This window comes from Delphinus delphis, chromosome 13 (assembly GCF_949987515.2).
Source record: "Delphinus delphis chromosome 13, mDelDel1.2, whole genome shotgun sequence".
Classification (NCBI taxonomy): Eukaryota; Metazoa; Chordata; class Mammalia; order Artiodactyla; family Delphinidae; genus Delphinus; species Delphinus delphis.
Genome location: NC_082695.1, coordinates 71,544,399 through 71,569,895, shown reverse-complemented (window position 1 = coordinate 71,569,895; position 25,497 = coordinate 71,544,399). Strand labels below are relative to the sequence as shown.

The window sequence follows — 25,497 nt, the reverse complement described above, 5'->3', positions numbered from 1 at the left end:
ATGATGGCTAACTAAAATTAAACAAAGGATCTAGATAAGGTTAAATTTTGAAAGGGAACACTTATTTTCCAGGTAGCCATTATTTTAGTACAGTCTCTTTAGCTTCAAGAAGAGTTTCTTTAACTCCAGGTAGCTCATACTTGATTGATGAGTAGAGTGATTATGTCAGTACAGTGTGTAGGTGAGGTTGGTTCATATTCTATTTTTCTTAGGTAGTGAAGAGCAGGAATAGAAATAGAACCTTTAGCAGGAAGGAGAAAAGCCCTCAGCCACAGAGGCAGGCTCCCTTTCAGGTTCCTTTTAAGAAAGTCAAAATTAATAAAATTACATCTGAGCTCCTGCAGCCAGCTCCTGGTCCCCAGCGGGGGTCATTCTCATGTTGTGCTTGCTTCCTCCTGTCCCTGCCTGGATGGCAGCCCCGTGGGCTCAGAGCTCCCCTTCCATCTGGATACTCACAGCACCTGTAAGCGGGCACTTCCACTCGTTTGTTTTTGTACATTTTAAATATCCTCTGAGGTGTAACCTCTAGGTCTGAGCCACCTGCCTGTCTGTCCAGGTATTTCCTGAATACTAGTTACTATTTTTCTTAGGAATGTTTTTACAAAGTTGCATGGGTTTAAATTTTTATTTTTAAATTTTTATTTTTTCCATAAGCCTTCTTATTTTCGAAGGCATGCTTTTGCAGAAGGAAGGTTTTTCAGGAATGAGAAAACCTGATACTGTGTGTATACCAGGTATATTTTGTGGTACAGCATGATACCTGTGCTTCATCCATGACTACTGTTTAAATGCAGTTAACATTCAATTCTCTATTTGCAATTTAATATTTTATGAAAATACCTGTTTATCATATAAAAGCAAAGGATACAGAAGTATAGGTAGTTTTAAAAGTCTCCCCTAAACTCCCTTCCTTTTCTAGTCCCACTTTACAGAAGTAATTGTTTATTGTGTGACCCACCTAACTTTTCAATATATATTTATGTACATATATAACATATAAATACATATATAAATACATATTTTTAACGTGGTCATAGAAAATATTTTATCGTGAGACTTAGTTTTCTTTTAAACTGTATAAATTATCCTTATCCTTTGGTGTGAATGTGTCATAATTTTTTTTAATTGAAATATAGTTGATGTACAGTATTATGTAAGTTACAAGTGTACAGTATAGTGATGCAGTTTTTAAAGGTTACACTTCATTTATAGTTATTATAAAATATTGGCTATATTTCCCGTGTTGTACCATATATCCTTGTAACTTATTTTATATGTTATAACTTTAAAAAATAGTTTTCTATTGATTGCCATTTAGATTATTATTATTATTTTTACTATTTCAAACATTGCATTGAACTTCCTTATACATATTATTGTGAAATTGAGTAAGTGTTAAGATAAGATTGACTTTTAGAAGTGAGATTGTTGACTCTTGGGTTGTGTTCATTTAAAATTGGTAGATAATGACCAAATGGCCCTTCAAAAAGGCTCTACCAATTTGTACTCCCATCCATAGTGTTTAAGACTTATTAATAACCAGAAGTATTTTGCTAAACTAAACATAGGTTTTGTCGACTGTAAATGTTTGTTCCTTTAAAATTTAGTCTCAGGCCCTATTTCAGCATTGTTAGATCCAAAAATTTACTTTCAGAAGGATCAAGTTTAATATTTAAGAAATTAAGAGTTACTTTCTTAACTTTTTGGTATGAATCTTAAGGATGGCAAAAGGTGAAAATGCTGATTAAAATGTTAAGAATGGAGAGAGAATCATAGCTTGAATTTGAAAATCTTGTATTTTAGAGTTTGCTTTTCCTTGTGTTCCTATCTGCTAAAGCCAAGGTTTTTCTCATTTTTTGGAACTTTTATTGAGATATACACAGTATACAATTATAAATGTATAGTTCAGAGAGTTTACACAAACTGAATATACATGCACGTTTAATCAGCTTCTGGACAATTAGAACATTTCTAGCCTCTTGAAATCTCTCTCATGCCCTTATCCTGTCACTAACTCTCACAAAAGTAACCATTGTCCTGATTTATAATACCATTGATTTGTTTTGCCTGTATTTGAACTGTACATAAATGGAATCATATAGTGTACTTCTCTTCTCAGTGTTATTTGTGAGATTCATCCATATTTTGGCATGAGGTTTTACATCAGTCATTTTCATTGTTGTATAGTGTTCCAGTATGTGAGTAACTACAGTTAGTTTACTTATTCTGTTGTTGAAAGGAACTTAGGTGGTATCCAGTTTTTGGCCATTAGAAATATTGCTACTACCAATATTTTTTCAAAAACCCTAAGGCAAACATATACAGACATTTCTGTTTTATATACCCTAGAAATGGTCATAAGTAGGCATAAATCTTGCATTAGCAGATACTGTCAGTTTCTTTTCTTACCCCCTGAAGTGGTTATACCAGTTTGCACTGTCACTAACAGGTCAGTTGCTCCAAGTTCTTGACAGTACTTCCTTCTCTATTGTTTTAGCTGTTTTGGTGGGAGTAGTTTTATTTTTTTTTAATTAAAAAAAATTTTTTTAACATCTTTATTGGAGTATCATTGCTTTACAATGGTGTGTTCGTTTCTGCTTTATAACAAAGTGAATCTGTTATACATATACATATATCCCCATATCTCCTCCCTCTTGTGTCTCCAAATTTGCATTTCCCTGGTTTCCATAGTGACCGAGGAAGTCTTTTTCTCTTTATGGACTGTTTGGATAACCTCATTTGTCCATTTTGAGAGTACCCTTTTTTCTTTTGAATGTCAGTCTTCTTATTGATTTGTAGGGGCTTTTTTACATATTAGAGGTATAAGTCCTACGTTTGATATGTTTTACAGATACTTTTTACTAGTCTGTGGTTTGTCTTTTCACCCTCTAAGTGGTATCTTGATGAACAAAAGGTCTTAACCTTAATATTTTCCAGCTTATCAAGTATATCCCAACATATCAATTCTTCCCTTTTTTCTTTAGTGCTTTTTGTGTTTTAAGAAATAAATCTTTGCTTACTCCAAGGTTTTGAAAGTATCCTCTGTATTTTTTTCCTAAAACTGTTGTTTTACCTTTCCCATTTAGATCTATAATCCATCTGGAATTGTTTTTTGTGTACAGTGTGAGTTAGGGGTAAAGATTCATTATTTTTCCCCCCCCATGTGGATATCCATATTGACTCAGCACTGTTTATTGAAAAGACCATCCTTTCCCCACTGTACTGCTGTGTCAACTTTTTCAGAAGTTCGGTTACTGTGTATGGGATGGGTCTGTTTTTGGACCCTTTTCTTTTAAAATTGGTGAGTTTGTTTATCCTTTATACTCTTAATTTTATAAAGCTTTTTGGTAGTTATTAATATCTAGTAATGTAATTTCTTCAGCTTTGAACCCCAAAATGCTTGGGCTATCCTTGATATTTATTTCCCTATAAATTTTAGAATTTAAATTTGTTAATTTTTCCAAGCAAACCTTGGAATTTTACATTGACTTTAAAGATCAAATTGAGGAGACTTGACATCTTGACAGTGTTGAGTTTTCCAGTTCATAGGTATAGTATATTCCTCCATTTATTTAGATCTTTAATTTCGTTCAGTGAGAAGAAAGCTGGAAGACAACACTGTTGGACTTAAAGACTTAATATAAATCTGTAGTCATTAAGACAGTGTGGTACTGATGCAAGTGTATCTAAATAGTACAGTGGAAAAGACAAGAAAGTCTAAAGATAGGTTCATCAGAATGTTTTTAATTCTGCGTTTTAATTGACAAGATCTTTAGAGTATAAATTAGTACAATCTTGGGTGTTATTTTACCAAGCATCTCTTACTTTTCTCACAGGTGTGGACCGTGTTTAAGGATTGCCCCAGCATTCAGTTCTATGAGTAATAAGTATCCACAAGCAGTATTCTTGGAAGTAGATGTACATCAGTGTCAGGTAAGGCAAAGAGTCCTTAAAAAAATGTCTTTTTATTTATAAATTGATTTGAAATTCAGCATTAATTTCATCCTTTATCTCTTTATGCACTAAGTACTTATTTTTTTGAAGGTAGGATAATATTATGTTAATGTAATTATTACAAATGTTGTTATGGCTGCATTAGTTAAGAAGGGTAGTCCAATATTAATTGCTTCTGGGTTTGCTAATAATATTTTTCTGGTACAAAACTAATATTATGTTGTTAAACTTAATAGGTCACCTGGCAGTTCTGTGTTTTACATTTCTTTGTTTATTTTTTTGTAAATCTAAAATTATATCTTGTACTACAGACACACTGGTTGATTAGAAAGCCATGGCAGAGAATTCTTGGATATAGTTTGTTTTGAATTCATCAGTTATAACCCTAGCTCCAAAGCTGCTTACTCAGCAGAAAGTTTAAAATGTTGGTTACTATTGATTGAGCCACAGTGTTGTAGGTAGATTGCCCTGGTTACTTAGTCAGCATGGCTGTGTGACAGTTCTGCATTTGCATATCTAGATGTATGGAGGAATTGTTAGAGAAAAAAATTTTTTGAAGGCTTCTTCCAACACTAAAAATGTAGTCTTTTGACATACATAAATAACAGCTCTGTAACTTTTTTTTTTTCCAGTGAAGCTTTTGTCTTTGATACATTTCTGGGTTGGAAAAAAATCTTAGAATGTTACATAGCTTGCAGATAAGTATTTTGGGGATTTGGTGCAAACTCTATGTTACACGTTTATTGTTTAGTACGTATATCGCATACTTCTGGACAGCAGCCCTGGCCTTATTTTGCCTTATTTTAAGTATTCACTGTCTCTGATCTGGAAGTGCTGTCTTCTGGAGCTGTGTGGTCCTGTACAGTAACCACATGTGGTTGGGTACTGAGTACTTGAAGTGTGGCAAGCCCAAATTGAGATGTGCTGTAAAATACACATAGGATTTTGAAGGCTTAGTATGAAATAAAATACGTAAACTATGTCATTAACTTTTTACGTTGACTATATGTTGAATTGCATATTTGGATTTGCTAAAATAAATTATTAAAATGGATTTCAGTTGTTTCTCTTCACTTTTTTCTTGTGGATACTAGAATATTTAAAATTACATGTGTAGCTCACATTTGTATCTTGTATTATATTTCTTTTGGACGGCACTGTTCTAAAAGGTCATTTTTTTAAATGAGGCCTAGAGAAGACATCTCTGTAAACTTTATGCTTTTTTTAAAAAAACAATATAGTGGTACCTCTTCCTAGTGTTTGAATATGCAAGGTGACATACTTATTTTACTATTTTCTTTACACTGCTCATGAAGAGTTTAATGAGTTTAATGAATCAGTGACTGATTAATTTTCATTCGGTAGCTAGTCTTATGATCTCGTGGAGTTGGAGCAGAATTTAAAAAGATACCCATTGTGGTGTTTTTGATGGAAGACCAGAAGTCATTTCTTTAAGAGTAGAACTAGGGCTTCCCTGGTGGCGCAGTGGTTGAGAGTCTGCCTGCCAATGCAGGGGACACGGGTTCGTGCCCCGGTCCGGAAAGATCCCACATGCTGCCGAGTGGCTAGGCCCGTGAGCCATGGCCGCTGAGCCTGCGCGTCCGGAGCCTGTGCTCCGCAACGGGAGAGGCCACAACAGTGAGAGGCCCGCATACCGCAAAAAAAAAAAAAAAAAAGAGTAGAACTAGATGAGGATTGCAGTGCAAAGGATGTTACCTCCTTTTCACGGACAGATGGGCTACTGTTTTTTCAGATGTGTACTTTTTCCTAGTAGCAGTGGTTTGTGTTGACATATCTCAATACCCTTCTGGGGTTCTCCATTTGAGAAACAGTCTGTACTTATGAGAGAACTGTCTGGTGTTGTAAAGTGCAATTTCTGTGTTAGAAGCCGATTGTTCTATTGGATGAAGCACTTAACACCAAAACAAAAATGCAGGGCTATTCTTTGTTGCGGACATAAGGGTAATATAGTTGTGCCCCTTAAGAATAGGCCTGTTTTTTCTTAAGTAACAATTACGAGTAAGTTATTTTACATGTTTTTAGTTCATGCTTGTGACATTTAACTTCCATAGAGATGTAGAGTGAATATTCAGAGTGGTTTAAGATTAGTTTTGATTCATAATGCTATCTAACTTGACAATTCTAGGGAACAGCTGCCACCAACAATATATCAGCAACACCTACATTTCTATTTTTTCGAAACAAAGTGAGAATTGATCAATATCAAGGAGCAGACGCTGTGGGACTAGAGGAAAAGATCAAGCAGCACTTGGAAAACGACCCTGGAAGCAACGAGGACACAGATATTCCAAAAGGCTATGTATGTAGAATTAAAAGTGAAATCATGATGTGTCTTGCATTTGTCATTATTTGGTTGAAGTGAAGTTCACTGTTTTCATGTTTTGTCTTTTGCTAGTTAAGAATACTTTCAGTTAAGAACTTTAAAAGTAAATGTAATAGCTGACTATTTGATTTTGTCTGTGTTGTGTGTATTATAACCTTAAGCCCCCATCATAAACTATTTTTTATTTTTATTTATTTATTTATTTTTTTGTGGTACGCAGGCCTCTCACCGTTGTGGCCTTTCCCGCTGCGGAGCACAGGCTCCGGACGCGCAGGCCCAGCGGCGGTGGCTCACGGGCCCAGCCGCTCCGCGGCATGTGGGATCCTCCCGGACCGGGGCACAAACCCGTGTCCCCTGCATCTGCAGGCGGACTCTCAACCACTGTGCCACCAGGGAAGCCCTGCCACTTGTTTTTTAATCTGCTTTCTGAACTATTTTAATAGCCATTTTAAAAAAATTATTTATTTATTTTTGTTTTATTTTATTTTTGGCTGCGTTGGGTCTTTGTTGCTGCGCGCGGGCTTTCTCTAGTTGCGGTGAATGGGGGGCTCCTCTTCGTTGCGGTGCACGGGCTTCTCATTGCAGTGGCTTCTCTTGTTGCGGAGCAGGGACTCTAGGTGCACGGGCTTCAGTAGTTGTGGCATGTGGGCTCAGTAGTTGTCGCTCACAGGCTCTAGAGCGCAGGCTCAGGAGTTGTGGCGCACAGGCTTAGTTGCTCCACGGCATGTGGGATCTTCCCGGACCAGGGCTCGAACCTGTTTCCCCTGCATTGGCAGGCAGATTCTTAACCACTGTGCCACCAGGGAAGTCCCAAAAGCCATTTTTATACGTTTGTTTTTTACTTTTTTTCCCTCCCAAAGTGAAAAACTTTTCATTGGAAAAATTTTTCACTTTTTGACAATTGTGTAAAATGGCATGTAAATTTTAGTGTATGACCATTACATACTGAACTCCCTTTTCTGCTGGTTTCTAAAGTTTTCTCCCTCTTTTTAAATGTACCTATTTAAAAACCCTAGTTATTGATTTTGTTTTAAAACCAAATGTGACTTTAGTACTGGATATGTTTTTCAAACTTTTAAGAGTTATTATTCTAAATAATAACTTGAAGACTTAAGAATGTCAAAGTTTTTGAAAACTATATAATATGAATAGTCATAATTTGTGTCTATCATATGAGAGCTATTCAGGAAGGAAGTAAAATTCAGAAGTACCACTTCATGGTAGCTGACTTGTTTATGCAAATTGGTAAAACCTGCCTACCAAAATAATATTTGTATATATATTTTTTAATTTTGCTTGTTATAAAGTTATTGTGTTGGCAGATTAAAAATGATTTTTTTTTAAAAGTGTTACCTCAAGTTAAAGCTAGTATATGAAAGCATGTGTAACAAGTACATTTAAAAATTTTTTAATTTATTTATTTATTTGGCTGAGTCAGGTCTTAGTTGTGGCATGCGGAATCTTTCGTCGCAGTACACGGCCTCTTCGTTGTGGTGTCAGGGCTTCTCTCTAGTTGTGGCGCATGGGCTCTAGAACGTGTGGGCTCAGAAGTTATAGCATGTGGGCTGTAGCTGTGGTGTGCAGGCTCCAGAGTGTGCAGGCTCAGTAGTTGCAGCACATGAATTCTCTAGTTGTGGTGCACGGGCTCTAGAGCTTGCGGGCTCAGTAGTTGTGGTGCGCGGGCTTAGTTGCCCCACGGCATGTGGGATCTTAGTTTCCTGACCAGGGATCAAACTTGTGTCACCTGCATTGGAAGGAGGATTCTTAACTATTGGACCACCAGGGAAGTCCACCAAGTACATTAAAACAGGCCTGCCATGGAGCTACCAGTCATTATGTAAGGCCCTTAAATTCATGTTGAATAAGGAGAACCTGTAGTCAGGTATATATGAGAGATTCTTTTTGTGTTTATGGGTGGAGGGGGAGTTGTGTCTTCAGAAAGTGTCTTTAACATGTGGTAGTGGCATTAATTACTTTAAGTTAAGGACTTAATAATTAATATTTATTTAAAATAGAACTGTTATATGATAATTTGAAATGGTAATATTCAGTTAGAAAGTGTGAACATGTGTAAGTCAGGGTTATGACGCCTTTTGGAAAATTTTGGAAATCATTTGACTTGTAAACAGTTGTGTTTACGTCTTTGTATTTTTTCCTTTATTAGTAAGGGTTTTTGCATGAAAAAGTCTTATGGGCACAACAGTCTTGGCTGCTTAGCTGCAGCGATACTTCTTTACATCAGCTAAGTGTGATATCAGGGTTTTGGCTTTGGGTAGGAAATAAGCAGGGAAAAATGACGTTTTAGGAAATAAGACATTTAATTTCATCCAGATGTTATGAATACAAAGTAAAAAGCTGTTAAAAACATTTTCATTTTTTTCCATCAGGTGTCAATGAAGACTTTAAAAGTTTTGAAGTATAGGTCTTATAGGGTCATTAAATATTTAAAACTGGTAATGTGTTCCCAAGAACGGCATTGTTTTCACAACACAAATGGAAACTGAATGAAAACCTGTATCTTAAAGTAGATTTAAATATAAGTATTACAAAAATGTATTGACAATTTTAAAATAAAATTTTAGGTTTCTTAGAATAAAGACTTTCTCTCATTACGTTTAAATGCTAAAAGGCTATATAATTATTGATTTCACACATCCTATAGTTTTGAAACTCCTGATTTGACTGGAGCCAGAGTGAAAGAAAGAAATATCTCTCTTCGAGGGGTTTGAGATATTACAAAAGATGTAGGGTATGATACTCAAAAGGTTAAGAATCAAAAATCGGAAGTAATACAGTGTTTTTGTAAACATCATGACTTTGAGTTTTTAATATGTTTATTGAAGTTCGAAAAAATTTTGTTTTTCCAATTCTGTTGTCTTTTATTTATTTCTCTTATCTTACTATAGTGACTTATTCCACAGTAGTATTGAAAGCAGACATCCTTGACTCGTTCCTCATCTTAGGGGGAAAGCATGCAGTCTTTCACTATTAAGTATGATGTTAGCTGGAAGTTTCTCATATATGCCTTTTATCAGGTTGAAGAAATTCTCTTCTATTTCTAATTTGTTGAGAATTTTTTAAAATCAGAAATGGGTATTAGATTCTTACAAATATTTTTTTCTGTGTCCATTGAGATGATCATGTTTCAACATTTTGTTTCTTAACATGGTGAATTACATTGAGTGACTTCTGCCTGTTAAACCAACCTACCGTAACCTAGCATACTCTAGCCACTCTTGACTATGATGCATTATCCTTTTAATATATTGTTGAATTAGGTTTGCTAAAATTTTGTTTAAAATATTTGCCTCTATGTATATGAGGGACATTGGTCTGTAGTTTCCTTTCTTGTATGTTTTGGTATCAGGGTAATGCTGGTGTCATTAAATTAGTAAATATTCTCTCCTCTTCAATTTTCTGGAAGAGTTTGTGTAGAATGGGTACTATTTCTTCCTATAATATTTGTTAGAATTTAATAGTAAAGCCAGTTGTTCCTGGAGTTTTCTTTGTGGGAAGATTTTTTTGTTTTTTTTTGTTTTTTTTGTTTTTTTGCGGTACGCGGGCCTCTCACTGTTGTGGCCTCTCCTGTCGCGGAGCACAGGCTCCGGATGCGCAGGCTTAGCGGCCATGGCTCACGGGCCCAGCTGCTCCGCGGCATGTGGGATCCTCCCGGACCGGGGCATGAACACGCGTCCCCTGCATCGGCAGGAGGACCCTCAACCACTGCGCCACCAGGGAAGCCCTGTGGGAAGACTTTTAACTACAAATTTAATTTTTAAAAATAGGTAAACAATTAATCCAGTTATCTATTTCTTCTTGAGTGAGCTTTGGTGGTTTGTGTCTTTCAAGGAATTTGTCCATTTCATTTGTGTTGTTGAACGTGCAAAATATTGTTCATAATATTCTCTCATTTTTTTAATATCTAAAGAAACTGTAGTACTGTCACCTCTCCTAATATTGGGATTTTTTTGTCTTGACCACTCTGGCTAGATGTTTCTTAACTCACTGATCTTGTCAGAGAACCAGCTTTTGATTTCATTGAGTTTCTCTATCGTTTTTCATTTCATTGCTTTGATGTTTATTATTTTCTTTTCTCTGTTTACTTTGGGTTTAATTTGCTCTTCTCTTTCTAGTTTCTTAAGGTCGAATTTGAGACCTTTCTTCTTGCCTAATATAGGCATTTAGTGCTATAAATTCCCCACCCTGGGACTTCCCTGGTCGTCCAGTGGTAAAGAATCCACTTTCCAATGCAGGGGACGCGGGCTCGGTATCTGGTTGGGAACTGAGACCCCACATGCTGCAGAGCAGCTAAGCCCGAGCGCCACAACTGCTGAGCCCGTGTGCCTCAACCAGAGAGCCTGCGTGCTCTGGAGCCCTCACACCACAACTAGAGAGAAGCCCATGCGCCACAACAACAAAAAAGCTCCCACATGCCACAACAAAGACCCAACGCAGCCAGAAAGAAAAAAATAAGTCTCTGCCCCAAGTATCTCTTTAGAAGTTGGGAAAGTTTTAAACATTCTATTTTTTCTCTCCCCTATTTTCTTTTTTTAATTTACTTATTATTTTTAAAATTTTATTTATTTCATTTTATTTTTTTAACACCCTTACTAGAGTATAATTGCTTTACAATGGTATGTTAGTTTCTGCTTTATAACAAAGTGAATCAACTATACATATACATATATCCCCATATCTCCCCCCTCTTGCATCTCCCTCCCACCCCTCCTGTCCCATAATTTATTTATTTATTTATTTTAATTTTTATTTTTATTTTAATTTTTTTGCGGTACGCGGGCCTCTCACTGTCGTGGCCTCTCCCGTTGTGGAGCACAGGCTCCGGACGCGCAGGCTCAGCGGCCATGGCTCACGGACCCAGCCGCTCCGCGGCATGTGGGATCTTCCCGGACTGGGGCACGAACCCATGTCCCCTGCATCGGCAGGCGGACTCTCAACCACTGCGCCACCAGGGAAGCCCCCATAATTTATTTTTTTAAAGGTATCTTTATTGGAGTATAATTGCTTTACAATCCCATGTTTTATAAGAGTACCTAGTATGGCTTCAAATCACATGAGGGGGCTATCAATATCAAGTCTTCCTCTCTAGAAGTTTGCAGTCTAGGCACTCTGGAATCAAACTTGTATTTACATGTGTTCTAAATCTTGAGACTTATTAGTGTATTTCAGTGTTCCAACCTCTGACCTGTAGGTTTTGGTCTACAAATATGTCACATTCATCAAAATAAACATTAAATGTCCCTAATTTATGTAGTACGTAGGACAGATTTTTCTTTAACCAAAAACTTTCTAACTTCCTGTGTGTCTCATGTTGGATTCCACTCGCCTCCTCCCCCCAAAGGTGAAATTTGTTCAAGCAAACAAAAAATCTAGTTGACAGAGTAGTGTTATAAACATGCATGTCATTCACCTGTGTTCATCAGTTGTGAATATTTCCCTGTTTTTGTTCTATCTTGATATGTATTTATCTGCTTTTATATTTTGCAGCATCATTTACAGAGTAAGTTATAGGCATCTAGATGGTTCATCTGTAAATATTTCAGCATGGAGCTCCTAAGAACAAGGACATTCTCTTGTATAGCCATGATACCATTATCACTTCTAAGAAATTTAACATTGATATGATATCTATCCCTAATGTACAGCCTATATTCAGATTTCCTTAATATATCTCCAAAATATACTTTATAGCTGTTTTTCCCCAATCTTGGATCAAATCAAGGGTCATGAATTGCATTTAAGTTGTCAATCTCTTTAGTGTTCTTTAGTCTAGAAACTTCTCTCCGCCTTTTTTCTTTCATGACTGCCTTTTAATTTGTCTGTGCCATGCGGCATGTGGGATCCTAGTTCCCTGACCAGGGATCGAACCTGAGCCCCCTGTATTGGAAGCGCAGAGTCCCAACCACTGGACCTCCAGGGAAGTCCCATGACTGCCTTTTTTTAAAGTTTAAAGCAACGCCAGTCTACTGTAGTAGCCACTAGGCACATGTGGCATTTTTTATGTGACTGGGGCAACTGAGGAACTGAATTTTTAGTTTTATCTATTTTTAATTGATTTAGTTTTAAATTTACACATGTGGCTAATGGCTGTCTCATTGTACAGTGCAGGTCTGGACCATTTGTCTTACACAGTGTCCCACAGTCTGGATTTGTCTGATTGTGTTCTCATGATTCTTTCCTCATTATTGGCAAGTTGATTGCATAAGTAGTGATACTTATTTCCAATTACATATTTTCCAAATATGTCAGTTTGCAGTTATGTCAAGTATACAATATTATGCCAGTTTGTCCCAGACAGTGTTGTAAAACAGAGCACTTTAATGCAACTGTTCAAATATGATACTTGTTTTGTGTGCCCCATGATAAATTAAAAACCAATTTTAAATTATTTACCTATTTAGTTTATTTTCATCATTAAGGTATTGGAAGTACGACTGCAATGTTGTCTTCAAGCCTGGGGTCTTGATCCTGCATATAGTATGGAAGAGGCATCTCGGTAGGATGGTAGGCAAATGTTTGAAAGATTTTGTCACATTTTCAAGGCAAATGTTCAAGAAGTTCAGAATAATTCTGTAGTAGTAGAACTTAGCTGTGTAGTGCTCCTTTTCTTCCTGCCTCCCTTTTTGAATTGGCTACATTATGTTACCCTGAGTAATACATTTAACATTTAATGCAATGTAACATTTGATATAATAGAAAAGAATATTTTGGCTTTGGAAGCATCTAGGCTAGTCTATGAATAATTAAGGGTATATTCTAATGGATTATTACCATATTGATAATTATTTGAAATGTAAAGTTTTCTTTAGTCTTTCAGAACCATATACACATGTATTAGTATGTGTATTAGTATTCGTAATGAAGACTGATAGAATGGTGAACATGTATCTGATAACTTAGAATACTTGGTAATCTTTATTTTTTTATTTTTTATTTTTTTTAAATTACTTGGTAAACTTTAAAAACAGTTTTTGTTTAGTAGGTGAAATGGATACTTTTTTAGAAAAATAGTTTCAAAATCAACTCCACTAGAAGCAGAACTCCTAAATAGACCAATCACCATTGAGGAAGTAGAGAAAATAGTAAAAGAGCTCTTACATAAATACCAAGATGACTTCACAGGGAAATTCTACCAAATCTCTAAAGATCAGGTAGTCTTGTGTTAACTGCAACTACTCAAGACCATATAAAAAGAGAGAAAACTTAAAAGTTTCATTTTGAAGTAAGTTATGACATTGATCCCAGAATCTGACAAAGTTTGCAGCAAAAAAGAAAGCTACCAACCAGTTCCAGTTAGGAATATTGGTGTACAAATCTTAAATAAAATATTAGTAAACAAAATTCAGCAATCTAGAGGAGAAAAATCATGATTTCCTAATATGGGGAAAAAGCATTTGACAGAGTGCAATATCTATTTATTCCTAAAGTGTTCAATAAAATTTTAATGGGGAAGTACTGGAGGCATTCCCACTGAAGTCAGAAACAAGACAGGGATGACCACTGTCACTGCAACTCTATGGCGTTGTGTTGAAAGTATTAGCCAAAACATATACAGGAAAATGTTAAATGACGCCACAGGAAAGCACTCAGCAAAATCCAGAATATAAGAAATCTATAGGCTAAATGACTATAGATTAAAAGAGATTTAAGAGACATTAACCAAATACGGTATTTGTACTTTTCTTGGATTCTTATTCTGAGACTCAGTAATTTCAACTGTAAAACATTTATGAGACAGTTGAAGAAATTTGAACATTGATATTGATGATATTAAAATATTATTCATTGTTTTAGTTGTGATAATGATACTGAGGGGTTTTTTTTGAGTACTTATCTCTTGTGAACACACTGAAATGTTCATGAATGAAATGAAAAAAATGTCTAAAATTTACTTGAAAATAATTGGGAGAAAGGTTGGGAATGGTTACAGGGTAAAGGTGAGATAAGAGTGGGCATGAGTTGATGATTATTGTAGCTGGGAGGTGGATACCTGAGGTTCACTGTATTAGTCTATTTGTGTATGTTTGGAATTTTCCATGATAAAAATTTTTTAAATAGTTATTTGCTATTTATCTTTAAACTCTTCACGGATATAGGTTTAAAGAGTGCATGATTACTAGAAGAGGGAGGTAGGCTTTCTTTGGATATTTTGTAGATATTTTAGTTTGCATATTTTCCACTTCAAAACACTGCTATTAAAAAACGTATAAGTCAACATTTAATAATCTTTGTGTTAGAGACTTGATTTTGGTTTCTTATTAAGTGGGCTAAGCCTAAATTTGGCTTTAATTATTAGTGATAGATGTCAGAAGTTCAAATGAAAGGATTATTATAAAAGTTTTAGTAACTATTTTAAATGAGATATAAGTTTTCTTTAAAATTGCTTAATCAAGAGAGAGTCACTCCAATATAAAATAAAAAGTTTAGAAAAAAAAGAATCACATACAAGGATGTATTGTACAACACAGGAAATAGTCAGTATCTTATAGTAACTATAAATGGAATATAACCTTTAAAAATTGTTAATCACTGTGTTGTACCCAAGAAACATAATATTGTACAATAAAAAAAAGAATCACATATTTACATTTCTTATTAAGATTTTTATACCAAATCCAGATGCTTTGCCTAAAGTCTTGGTTTAATTTTTTTCAGATGGATTTAATGCCTTTTATTAACAAAGCTGGCTGTGAATGTCTTAATGAAAGTGACGAGCATGGATTTGACAACTGTTTACGAAAAGACATGACCTTCTTGGAATCTGATTGTGATGAACAGGTAACCGAATGCTTAAGGCTTGTAAGGATTATCAGTATTTATGCCTGCTCTTGTTTCTTGTTCAGGTTTCCATCTCAGGATTTCTCTTTTCCAGATGCTCACTTCTTTCTTCCTTTTTATAACTTCACCCCTGTCCTTTGACCCTGCAGACCCCCCTCGTTTCTTTGTTCTTCTATGCCAGCTGCACTGCGGAGAATCACCGATCTCTTGGATTGCCCCGAAGGCTGAGTTGAGCCTTCACTCTTCTTAAGTCCTTTTGTTCATTCTTGACTTGCCTTCATACTTCCTACACGACTTTGTCCCTGAGAAATAGAAACTAATTAGATGAGCCCTCCCTGTATGTCTAGTCCTCACTCCCAGATGTAAACCTGTTGTATTTCCCTATAATTCCCAGCATTATTGTTCCAGAGGAAGTAGTGTAGTATAGTACTGCCTTTATCAAGCCATCTCTGTCTTCATCTTGACTGTTATTTTCCTTAATTTAATTTCTATTCCATTGCCTCTGCTTTGTCCCCATTTCCTGTTCATCTTTTACATGTTCACAAAAGTTATTTCTCTAAAATATAAATCTGATCATGCTTCTTTTTCTTAAAAGAGTTAAATGGTTCTTCAGTGACTTCAGGAAGAAGGTGTCGTATTCTTGCTGACTTTATCTGCTTCTAGCTTTCTACTCTCATAATCCTCTGCACCTGTGGTTCAAGTCTCTAAGCATGTCATGCTTATTTTCTGGCACACAATTACAGGTCAAGTATAAAAGGTACTTACATAACCAAAGGGAGTAATTTAAGTATTTTCTTAAGCAAATAGACCACAGTGATTTGAAATCATAAATCCAAATCCCATCTTTCTTTGCTCCAGCCAGAGCTACCTTACTGTATAGCTTTGAGAATATCATTCACATTGTGCTCCTTGTAAATGGTGCCCTGAAATAATGTGGTGATGCATATCAGAAGGACTGGCTACAGCTTCCCTGAAATCTTCCTGCCAAGGAAATCTTCCTCCCAGGGTAGAAGCATAGGTACCTACATCAGACAGAATTTTAGCTGGAAAGAAGATTGAGTGAATGAATCAGAGATAGGCATTTCGGCATTGTTTTGTGTTCCAGTTCCCTTACCTAGCTTTTCAGATTCAGTTAGTCAGATAAATTTAAAATGGATGTTTGGAGGTTACTGTTAGAGCTGTGAGTCCTGTTCTCTTGAGTTTTGGATCAAATAGAGTTCATTTGAGGTCTAGTCTCTCCAGGTAGCCTGTGTGCATTGTCTCCAAATTGTCAAGTGACGTGGGTGGATGCTTCCACAAATAAATTGTTTTGGAAAATAATAAGCTTAATATGCTAAAATATATAGTTTAAATTTTAATTTCGGGATTTTGTTTGTTTTTTTGGAAAGCAGATTGCTTATCAGTTTTAGGTTACAAGACTTTAGGTTCTTACATATAATTTTAGTTAATTCTATTAAATTTTGTTGTTATTTCTTTATACGAATAATACATTAATGTATTTTTCAAATGTCAGCCTAATCAAGTTACTTTCAACTTACTGATATTCTATATTACGTTGGTTTTGTTAGATGAATTAAATTTTGTCTGCTGCTTAATTATTTAAATCTCCTTAGCTATTGTGTTATTTAAGGTGTTCAACAGTCCTTTAAAAATGAAACTATTATTTTCTTCACAGCTACTTATTACCGTGGCATTCAATCAGCCTGTTAAGCTTTATTCAATGAAATTTCAAGGGCCGGATAATGGTGAGTAATGGGCAGCTTTTCTTTAACTTTCTGCTCTGTAGACCTGCTAGCACATATTTAAAACTTTTCTTTTTTTTCTTTTCTTTTTTTTTAAATTGAGGTATAGTTGATGTATACTCCTATGTAAGTTTTAAGTGTACAACATAATGATTCACAATTTTTAAGGGTTATTCCATTTATAGTAATTCTAAAATATTGGCTATATTCCCTGTGTTGTACAGTATATCCTTGTAGCTTATTCATTTTATACATAGAAGTTTGTACCTCTTAATCTCTTACCCCTATCTTGCTCCTCCCTCCTCCCCTCTTCCACACTGGTAACCACTAGTTTGTTTTCTTTATCTGTGGGTCTGCTTCTTTTTTGTTATATTCCCAAGTTTGTCGTAGTTTTCAGATTCCACATATAAGTAAGTGATATCATACAGCATTTGTCTTTCTCTGTCTGACCTATTTCACTTAGCATAATACCCTCCAGGTCCATCCATGTTGTTGCAAATTGCAAAATTTCATTCTTTTTTATGGTTGAGTAGGATTCCATTGTATATATATTTACTACATCTTCTTTATCCATTCTGTTGATGGACACTTAGGTTACAACTTTTTATTAAATAGAGGTAAAGATTTCTTGTTTTGGGAAGGAGTGAAATTGTTCTTAGAACAAAGCAGTGGGCAAATAATGTGAGATTATTGGACCGAAAGTAATAAAAAAAGAAACGTTTACCCTTTTTCCAAAGTTTTTTATTTTAGAATTTAAGTTCCCTTTTAATCTGAAAACGAGGTAGCCCTTTCTTCCAACTAAAGATTCTAGGGTTGAGGTAGCTGTTTTTCAGGATCAGAACTGGGAGAATTATTTCACATTCCTCCTGTTATAGGTGATAAGACAGGCTCCGGATCTTCCTATTTGTGCTCTAATTATAGTTTCATCTTCTTTATACATACTATGATGCGGTAAACATGATTGTACAGACTTGGCATTTTTCTTTTCATTAAATAAAGAATTGTGCTATTCACCCTCCCACCCCCTTTTTTCTGTTTCTTACTGAAGTGTTTTTTGCTGGTTGGGGCGGGCAGGGGTGGGGGCATGGGGTGGGCAGTGGGGACTAGGATTCTGGTTTTTTAGTTGGTTGGGAGAAGCAGTACGCTTATCAGGTAGCATTCCCTTATCATTTGCTATTCTAAATTTTCGTGTATTAATGACTTTTCACTAATAAAATTGTTTCTTTATTCTGAGAATACAAAGTATTTATAAAAGCAAATGCTATAGAAATGAGTATTTAAGCAGTGTGACTATCTTAAGATTCCTTAATCAGTCACAAAACACTGGTCTGAAGTTAAAAGGACTAAGACACTCTATCAATATGATTTTACCACTGAGCACATCCTAATCCCTAAGATGAATTTTGGTAGTTTGTGTAATTAATTTCCTTCTGGCTAAATGTTGTCACTGATAGTGCTTTCCTCCTAAATAACAAAATGTACCAACTGATGGCAACTGCAAGACCCATGTCAATGTTATTTCTTTTATGAAACTTTCTGTCAGCCTGCATGTGCTGTCAGACTCCACTGCCACCTTCGCTATACCTCCTCACTGAGAGTTGTGCATGTATCATAGTATGTCTTTTATAGTTGAGGGCAAGAACTCTGTGTATATGTTATGCATGTACATATATATGTATGTGTTTTCATCTAGTATTCCTAGTACTTAGTATAGTTTTAGCAGGCCAAGAATATACCAGTAATATGTTTGGCGTTAGCATTTAATTTTATTCTACCATTTTATAGGTCAGGGTCCTAAGTATGTAAAAATTTTTATCAATCTACCCCGGTCTATGGATTTTGAAGAGGCAGAAAGAAGTGAGCCAACTCAAGCTCTGGAACTAACAGAGGATGATATTAAAGAAGATGGTATTGTCCCACTTCGTTATGTAAAGTTTCAGAATGTTAACAGTGTAACTGTAAGTAATATTTCATTCAGATATATTTAACGGGTTGTGGGTGACAGTTCATGCCATCTTTAGTATCCTAGCTGATTCCAAGTGATTCTTAAAAGTAATAATTGTCCACTTGGTTTGAAATGCATAAACATGTCTAATGAGCTAACTGAATTTTCTTCTTTCTAATTCATCTGTGTGCCCTAAAAAGGAAAGACGGATTGATTTTTTTTAAATTTGTGGATTTGTCAGTTTACATATATATATATTACGTATACATCTTTGGCAACTTTTGTTAAAAGTTTATTCTAGAACATTTATACTTAAATAGAAGATATTTGTGCTTCCTTCATACCTGGTGATGAGTGATGATACGTTTGTAAAGTCCAATTTACTTTTCTAGAATATAGAGTTTTTAATAGTGTAGTGGCCGCGATCTCAGTAAAAATGGCTTTTAAAAGATAGTTTTATATTATCTTAATTTACATTAAGAAAGCAGCAGCTTTTTAGCAGTTATTAATTGCTTTTGTGAATTTTAGTATTAAAACCCAACACATGCTCCTAAACCACCTGTCCACCCTAGCCTGTTCCTTCAGAGGAGGGGGTAGCAGGGTTATAAAAGAATAGTAGAATACCTAGAAAAAGGAGTGGGAACCAGCACAGAGTCACTTGAGAACAAGGCATGCCAAGCTAATGTGATTTCTTTGTGTTAGTGGATTCTGGTTTTTGTAAATTAGAATGCCATAGCATGTGTTCATTTTACGAGGTTTTCAGAAAGTAGAATTTCACAGAATATACTTGTGGTATATGATGGTAAGATGGTGGTAAGATGAAAGATTATATAAAGTTGAGTTTTCAGTAGTTGAAATATTTTACCCAGGTGAAATTACAGAAAATGGTCATACCATACTGGAACACTGGTTATGAAATATTTTTTTGACTTTACTCATATTTGTAACATTGAATTAATAACACCTGTTACTTTATTTAGTGATGGGAGGAAGGCATTTGTTTATTGGAAAAGCCCTTTAAACCCAGAGATCCTAATATAATCTCCTCTATCTTTGAGAATCATTGAACATAGTTATCTTGTGATAGGTTCACAGTCTTCACTGTGTCCTATCAAAATCAAAATTTTAGTCAGTGACTTAAATCCCGACAGAGAAAGCATGCCTGTCACTTTTTTTGGTGATAAAATTGAAATTGAAATGACAGCTTTGATCAGGAAGTCTAATCAGAATAAGTAGATGGATTTTAAAAGCAGTAAATATAAACTGTTGTGCTTAGATTAAAAAAGCATTGCAAATAAATAGATAGCTAGTTTAATAGTCCACTTATAGACTTAGAGTTTTTAATTGAATAGCTCAGTTTGAGATGAATCTGTGGTTTCCTGTAAAAACAGCAAAAACTGATTGCTTAGTGCCATCTGAGAATGAAAAAAGTATGTTGCTGAATTCAAGAGAGGCAATAATCTTAAGTAGACAGCGTGTAGAGTTATTTTTTTTAATAGAGCAAATTTTAAAAATTCAATATATTGAAAAAGGATCTATGAGTAAAGTTTCTGTCTCCTAACATGCTGAGGGGAGTTTTTAAATAGAAAGGGTAAAGAGCCAAGCTTGAAAAAACATGTAAGCCACAGTATAGTTTTAGGACCCTATTTCCAGTACTATTTTTTTCTTTTAAAATTGTAGGAAATAGAATGAATGAAGGATTATCAGAAAGAATATAACTGCAGAGATTTTCCTCAGTGAAAAATTATAATTTTAGTAAAGTTTCAGTAACACTCTGCCCATTGTAATCATGAATTTCATACCCTTTCAACATTCTTTGTAAATAATTTAACTATGACCCTTCTACACCATCACACTAAACCATCAAGAACTTGTGTATGTGAGTGTCTTGCCATGACATCCCTGGAGAAGGTAAGAATAGCTGGGCAAACAATAGAATTAATAATGCTATAGGAGTACTAGTCTAAATGTAATTTGGATTAATCCTTACAAAGAATGGAAGGTATTTTTATTAATAACCTAAGGAAATTGATTAAATTTAAAGCATGTTTATAAAAGAAGGAGTGTAATCATTAATGTAAAAATTCTTTCCTTTTTTGGTGTGTGTGTGTGTGTGTGTGTGTGTGTGTGTGTGTGTAGATATTTGTTCAGTCCAATCAGGGTGAAGAAGAAACAACAAGAATTTCATATTTTACTTTTATTGGGACTCCAGTCCAGGCAACAAATATGAATGACTTCAAACGAGTAAGTTTGTTTAAATGATAGCTAGGAGAAATAAAAATAACAATTTTAAGGAAATAATTTTAAAGCTGTCAAAATCATATGTCATGAAATTTTGTAAGGTTAAACAGAACAGTAGGTTCTTCTAATCACATTTTTAGATTTCTTACTAAACGAAATCTCTAATAAAAATAAGTCCTACTGTTATAGTGTCTATTAATGAATGGCATCCAAATAAGAGGGGTAAAAATTATTGTTTGGTTATAGAAAGTAGTTAGGAATAATGAAAAATAGTAGTAGTAAGTTAAATCATTATTAATGAATTTTTAAGAACTTTGCTTGCTTATATTAAGATTTTGATTATCATTGTTTCTGATGAAAACATATTTAAAATGACAATTTTAATCAAAAAGAATGGACTCAGTTTTACTACACTGAGATGCTTTCAAACCATGTCTTCGTGCTGAAAGAACACATTTCAGCAAATAACTATTCAGTGAACAGGCATATATGTATGTATTCAGTGAATTTTTTTGTTTTTTGTTTTTGAGGACATAGTCCCAAAGTTTGTGAAAGAATTTATAAGTTCTATGGGACCTTTAGGAAAGAGAACATTTTTTTCGTTCTTGGAACTACTTCTAATTGGTAACAGTTCATTTAGGATGACTCTTAAAATATACAACCACAGATCATAGATGTATTTATCAGTACAGAACCCGGTTGCTGTACACAGACTAAATGTGCAGCAGCACCGGAGATGTAGGTTTTACTTGTGTTTCTGATGGCTGCATCTGGCGGGCAGTCTAGAACTTGGGGTGATTGTAAGAGGGGAAGAGTTTCCCTAGCACTGTCAATGCCTGGAGGAAGAGGCACCTGGCTTAAAACTTAGAGCCCTGTTTGGGGAATTGGAGCCATGGAACACCCTGAAAGCGTATTCTTTTTGATGGCACTGCAGATATAATTTTAATCCAATAACAGAAAAATTCATAAAATTTCATAACGGTGGATGAGCTTATAAAATTGTACGCTGTTTTTGCAAAATTGATAACCTTGACAATAGATATTTTAATGTCATTTTCCAACTGCTATCTTTCTGTCTCACAGCATAGTTAACTTCTGGGAGGTTTAGAAACAGTTATTAGATCTGTCATGTCAAATGTTTGACATGCACATAATGACAGGTCAGAAGAAGCAGAGATTAAACATCTACGTTTTTATGATATGAAATATGCTGCACTGGGAAACTGTGAGCAACAGAGTCGTTTTGGCCACCTGCTTTGCTACTTTGCTTGTTTGAATTAAATGCCATTGGATTTGGCTTTAACCATGCCTTGCATAGTTTCTTTTTAGCTCAGTTCTTTCCTAAGATCTATTATTCTAAATCCTATTATTTTCTCATATCATTAATTCGGCTCTGGTTTCCTGCTTCTCACCTCAGCTTATGCTACTTGATTTCCATTTTTCCTTTAGGTAACCCCTACTCTATCTTGTCCATCTTCTTACCAGCCTGCCATTCAGTTATAGTTTTTCCGATGTGCATTAATAATTGTCCATCTAAGGATGTCTCCACCTCTTTGTTTTTAACATCCCACCTCACATCCCTTCTAGCCTATTTTCTCTCTTTTTTGACTATCAAACTACCTTTTTTGGACTGTCTTCAGGATAGCAAAGGTATTTTTCTTTTCTTGTCTGAGAGTATTTGTGTTTGTTTTAAAATGCTATTTACCTTATTGAAAATTACGGCAGAACAATAGTTCTCAAAACTTTTTGGTCCCAGGACCCCTTCACAGTACTAAAGATTATTGAGGACCAATATTTATCTAATATTTACCATTTTAGAAGTTAAAACTGAGAAATTTAAAAAATATTTATTTACAAATAAAATCACTGTTAACACAAGTAATATTTTAAAATATATATATTTCAAAACAAAAACTAATTTTGTGAGAAGAAGAGCATTGTTTTTACACTTTGACCAATTTGTTTATAGTCTAGCTTAATAGAATCCTCTCATTCTCATATCTGCTTCTGCATTCAGTCAGTTTTGCTATAGTAAGTCATGTAACCTCTGGAAAACTTCATTGTACATTTGTGAGACAATGAGAGTTAGTTAAAGAGGCAAGTAACAATTTAGCATTATTATGAAAATAGTTTTGACCTTGAAGACTCCATGAAAGGGTCTCAGGGATGCCCAGCCTGGACCACACTGAGAACTGCTGTGAAAATAATGTAATGCTATAATGGACTCCCTTCTTCGTGTTCTGGACTTCTTAATCCATTGCTTTTAATGTTTGATAAATTTTAATTGGTTGAATGACTTTCTTATATATATTAATATTACATTTTCTTTCAGTAGTTTCCAAATGAGTTTTGTTCTCGTGTCATTCATTGAACTCTAGGGTTATTCTTCAAGAGTAAGCTAGTATTTCAGTTTTCTTCATGTTGTGCTAAGTCAACAACTTCAGTGTAGGAAAACTGCAATTAAAAAGCTAGCTTATGTTTAACTGAAATTGGCCTTGTGTAGAGTCACTTAATTAAAAACGATCAGTGAGCTTGGTGTTTCTAGTAAAGGAAATAAACGATACATGGTATGGTACTTGTTGTCCCTGTGGTACTATGCTAGGTATAGTCATAAGCTCTGCCAGTAACGAGTTTATATTGTTAAAGGGTAATGCACAAACATTTGGAATGCTAATCAAAGTTAATCGAAGCTTTAGTTCACGGCTCTCTTCCTCTACAGAGTATTCTCATCCTTTCCCAGCCTGGTGATATTTCCTTCTTCCCAAGAATGGCTGGGAAAATATCAGAATGTTTTGTGGAGGAAAAGGGCCTAGAACTAAGCTGTGGGAGTAGAAATGGATAGAGGAAAAGATAGCAGTGGGCACTCTAGGTAGAATGGAAAACAGGAACCTTGGGCATGGAAGTGGGAAGGTGCAGGTCCTTCATTCGAGGATGGGTCAAGTATGGCACTTCTTTCCCTTATTTAGTCAGTCTGAATTTTAAAGGAATTGTACATAGTAATTGGTATTTAAAATTTCAATATAGATTGGGCATGTGTTTTATCAGCACAGAGAGGAAAGTTTTGATACCTCTGTGTAGTGAAGAGAGCTGTGTAAAATGATTTTAATGGATGATAAAATAGAATTTGGTAGCGTTTTCAGTTTACATTTTTATGTTGTATGAGTTGTTTCCAGATAATTTTAGTTTTCAGAATGTCATTGATCTTCTCCTTATGTCACTAAGATGACAGAGCTAAGGTAATGCTGGTGAATCTTGGATGTAGCTAGAAATCTGAGACCACCTTGCATGCTGTTACAGCTTTAGAAGATTATACTTTTCAGATTTTGGAGACTAGAACATACCTTCCACTGGTCTGTTTTTGCCTCATAAGAAGCATTATGCCCAGATTATAATATATACTTAGGCTTTCTGTTGTAAATGGATTCTTTGTGTTGCAGCATGAAAAAAGCTTGCCATTTTAATTGGAAGTAGATGTTTTCTTTGCTAAAATATGCTCTTTACATGGATTGCTTTATTTGAACACAAAAATAATATAAGTATACAAAACTGAGCAAAAATGAAGGGGCTTCTGCTTCTTAGGGAATGAGGTGCATTTGAAAGGCAGAGCAGATTTTCTATGACTAATAAAAATAGACTTTTCTTAACTGGCCATTCACTGTATCAGCTATTTTTGTAACATTTTTGTCTGTTTATTTTTCAGCTTTTTTAATCCAACTCAAATGAACTAAAACCAGAAGATTTTTAAAAATGAAGTAATATAAAGACTGACCTTATCTCACTCTACTCCCCTCCTTGCTTCTCTGCACCTGTCTGCTCTCACCCTTCTCATGTTCTCACCATTGTTGGGGCAAGATTTCTACAGCTTCTATCATCTGGATCAGCCTTCTTGTTACCTAAATTTCCTCAACTGTCTCTTCTTCAGATCTCATTCTAGTCATGTTTCTCAGTTGGCCTTTTGTTTTGGTTTTTGTTCTGGGCTTGCAACTAGGTGCTTTAATTTCATTACCATACCAGGTTGCTCACCCAACTTTTTGTTACTTTTTTTAATTTACTTTCTCCTGTCTCATTTAATTTTGTGCTACATTTTGAGAAATAATTTTGCAATAAAACTTACATTGTTGTAAATGTTTTTAGATTTAACTAGTTAATATTTTAATCTGATCTGAAGTTTAAATTTTATTTTTTAGGAACTATAGAATCATTTTGGAAATCAAATACGAGCAGTTTCGTCAAGTTCTTTTATATCAGTACTAGTGTAATATATTGATTAGGCTGAATTTGAGAGACGTGGGTTTTATTTTCTCATTGGAACTGTAGCCCCAAAATCTTTTTGCTGATTAATTGTGGGCATGTCCTGTGCTTTGCCAACACAAGTGAGATCAAGGCCAGTTGAAAGACTTATGGACTGGATGTTAGGCTGGGTTAAAATATTAACATAGAAGATCAATGGACTCTTTACTGAATAAATATTTTTG

General features: G+C 35.0%; 1 protein-coding gene across 3 annotated transcripts in view; it reads left to right on the top strand.

Moving 5' to 3' along the window:
* The window catches only part of TXNL1 (thioredoxin like 1), a 35,563-nt gene that overhangs the window by 6,794 nt on the left and 3,272 nt on the right, over nt 1-25,497 (top strand). For 2 of the 3 annotated variants that reach the window (XM_060029108.1, XM_060029109.1), the window contains exons 2-7: nt 3,837-3,933; nt 6,101-6,274; nt 14,972-15,094; nt 16,770-16,839; nt 18,622-18,794; nt 20,921-21,025. In XM_060029108.1, the coding sequence (XP_059885091.1) occupies nt 3,837-3,933; nt 6,101-6,274; nt 14,972-15,094; nt 16,770-16,839; nt 18,622-18,794; nt 20,921-21,025 (742 nt within the window). The remainder of the gene's footprint in view (nt 1-3,836; nt 3,934-6,100; nt 6,275-14,971; nt 15,095-16,769; nt 16,840-18,621; nt 18,795-20,920; nt 21,026-25,497) is intronic. The other variant, XM_060029111.2, reaches the window with a different exon arrangement.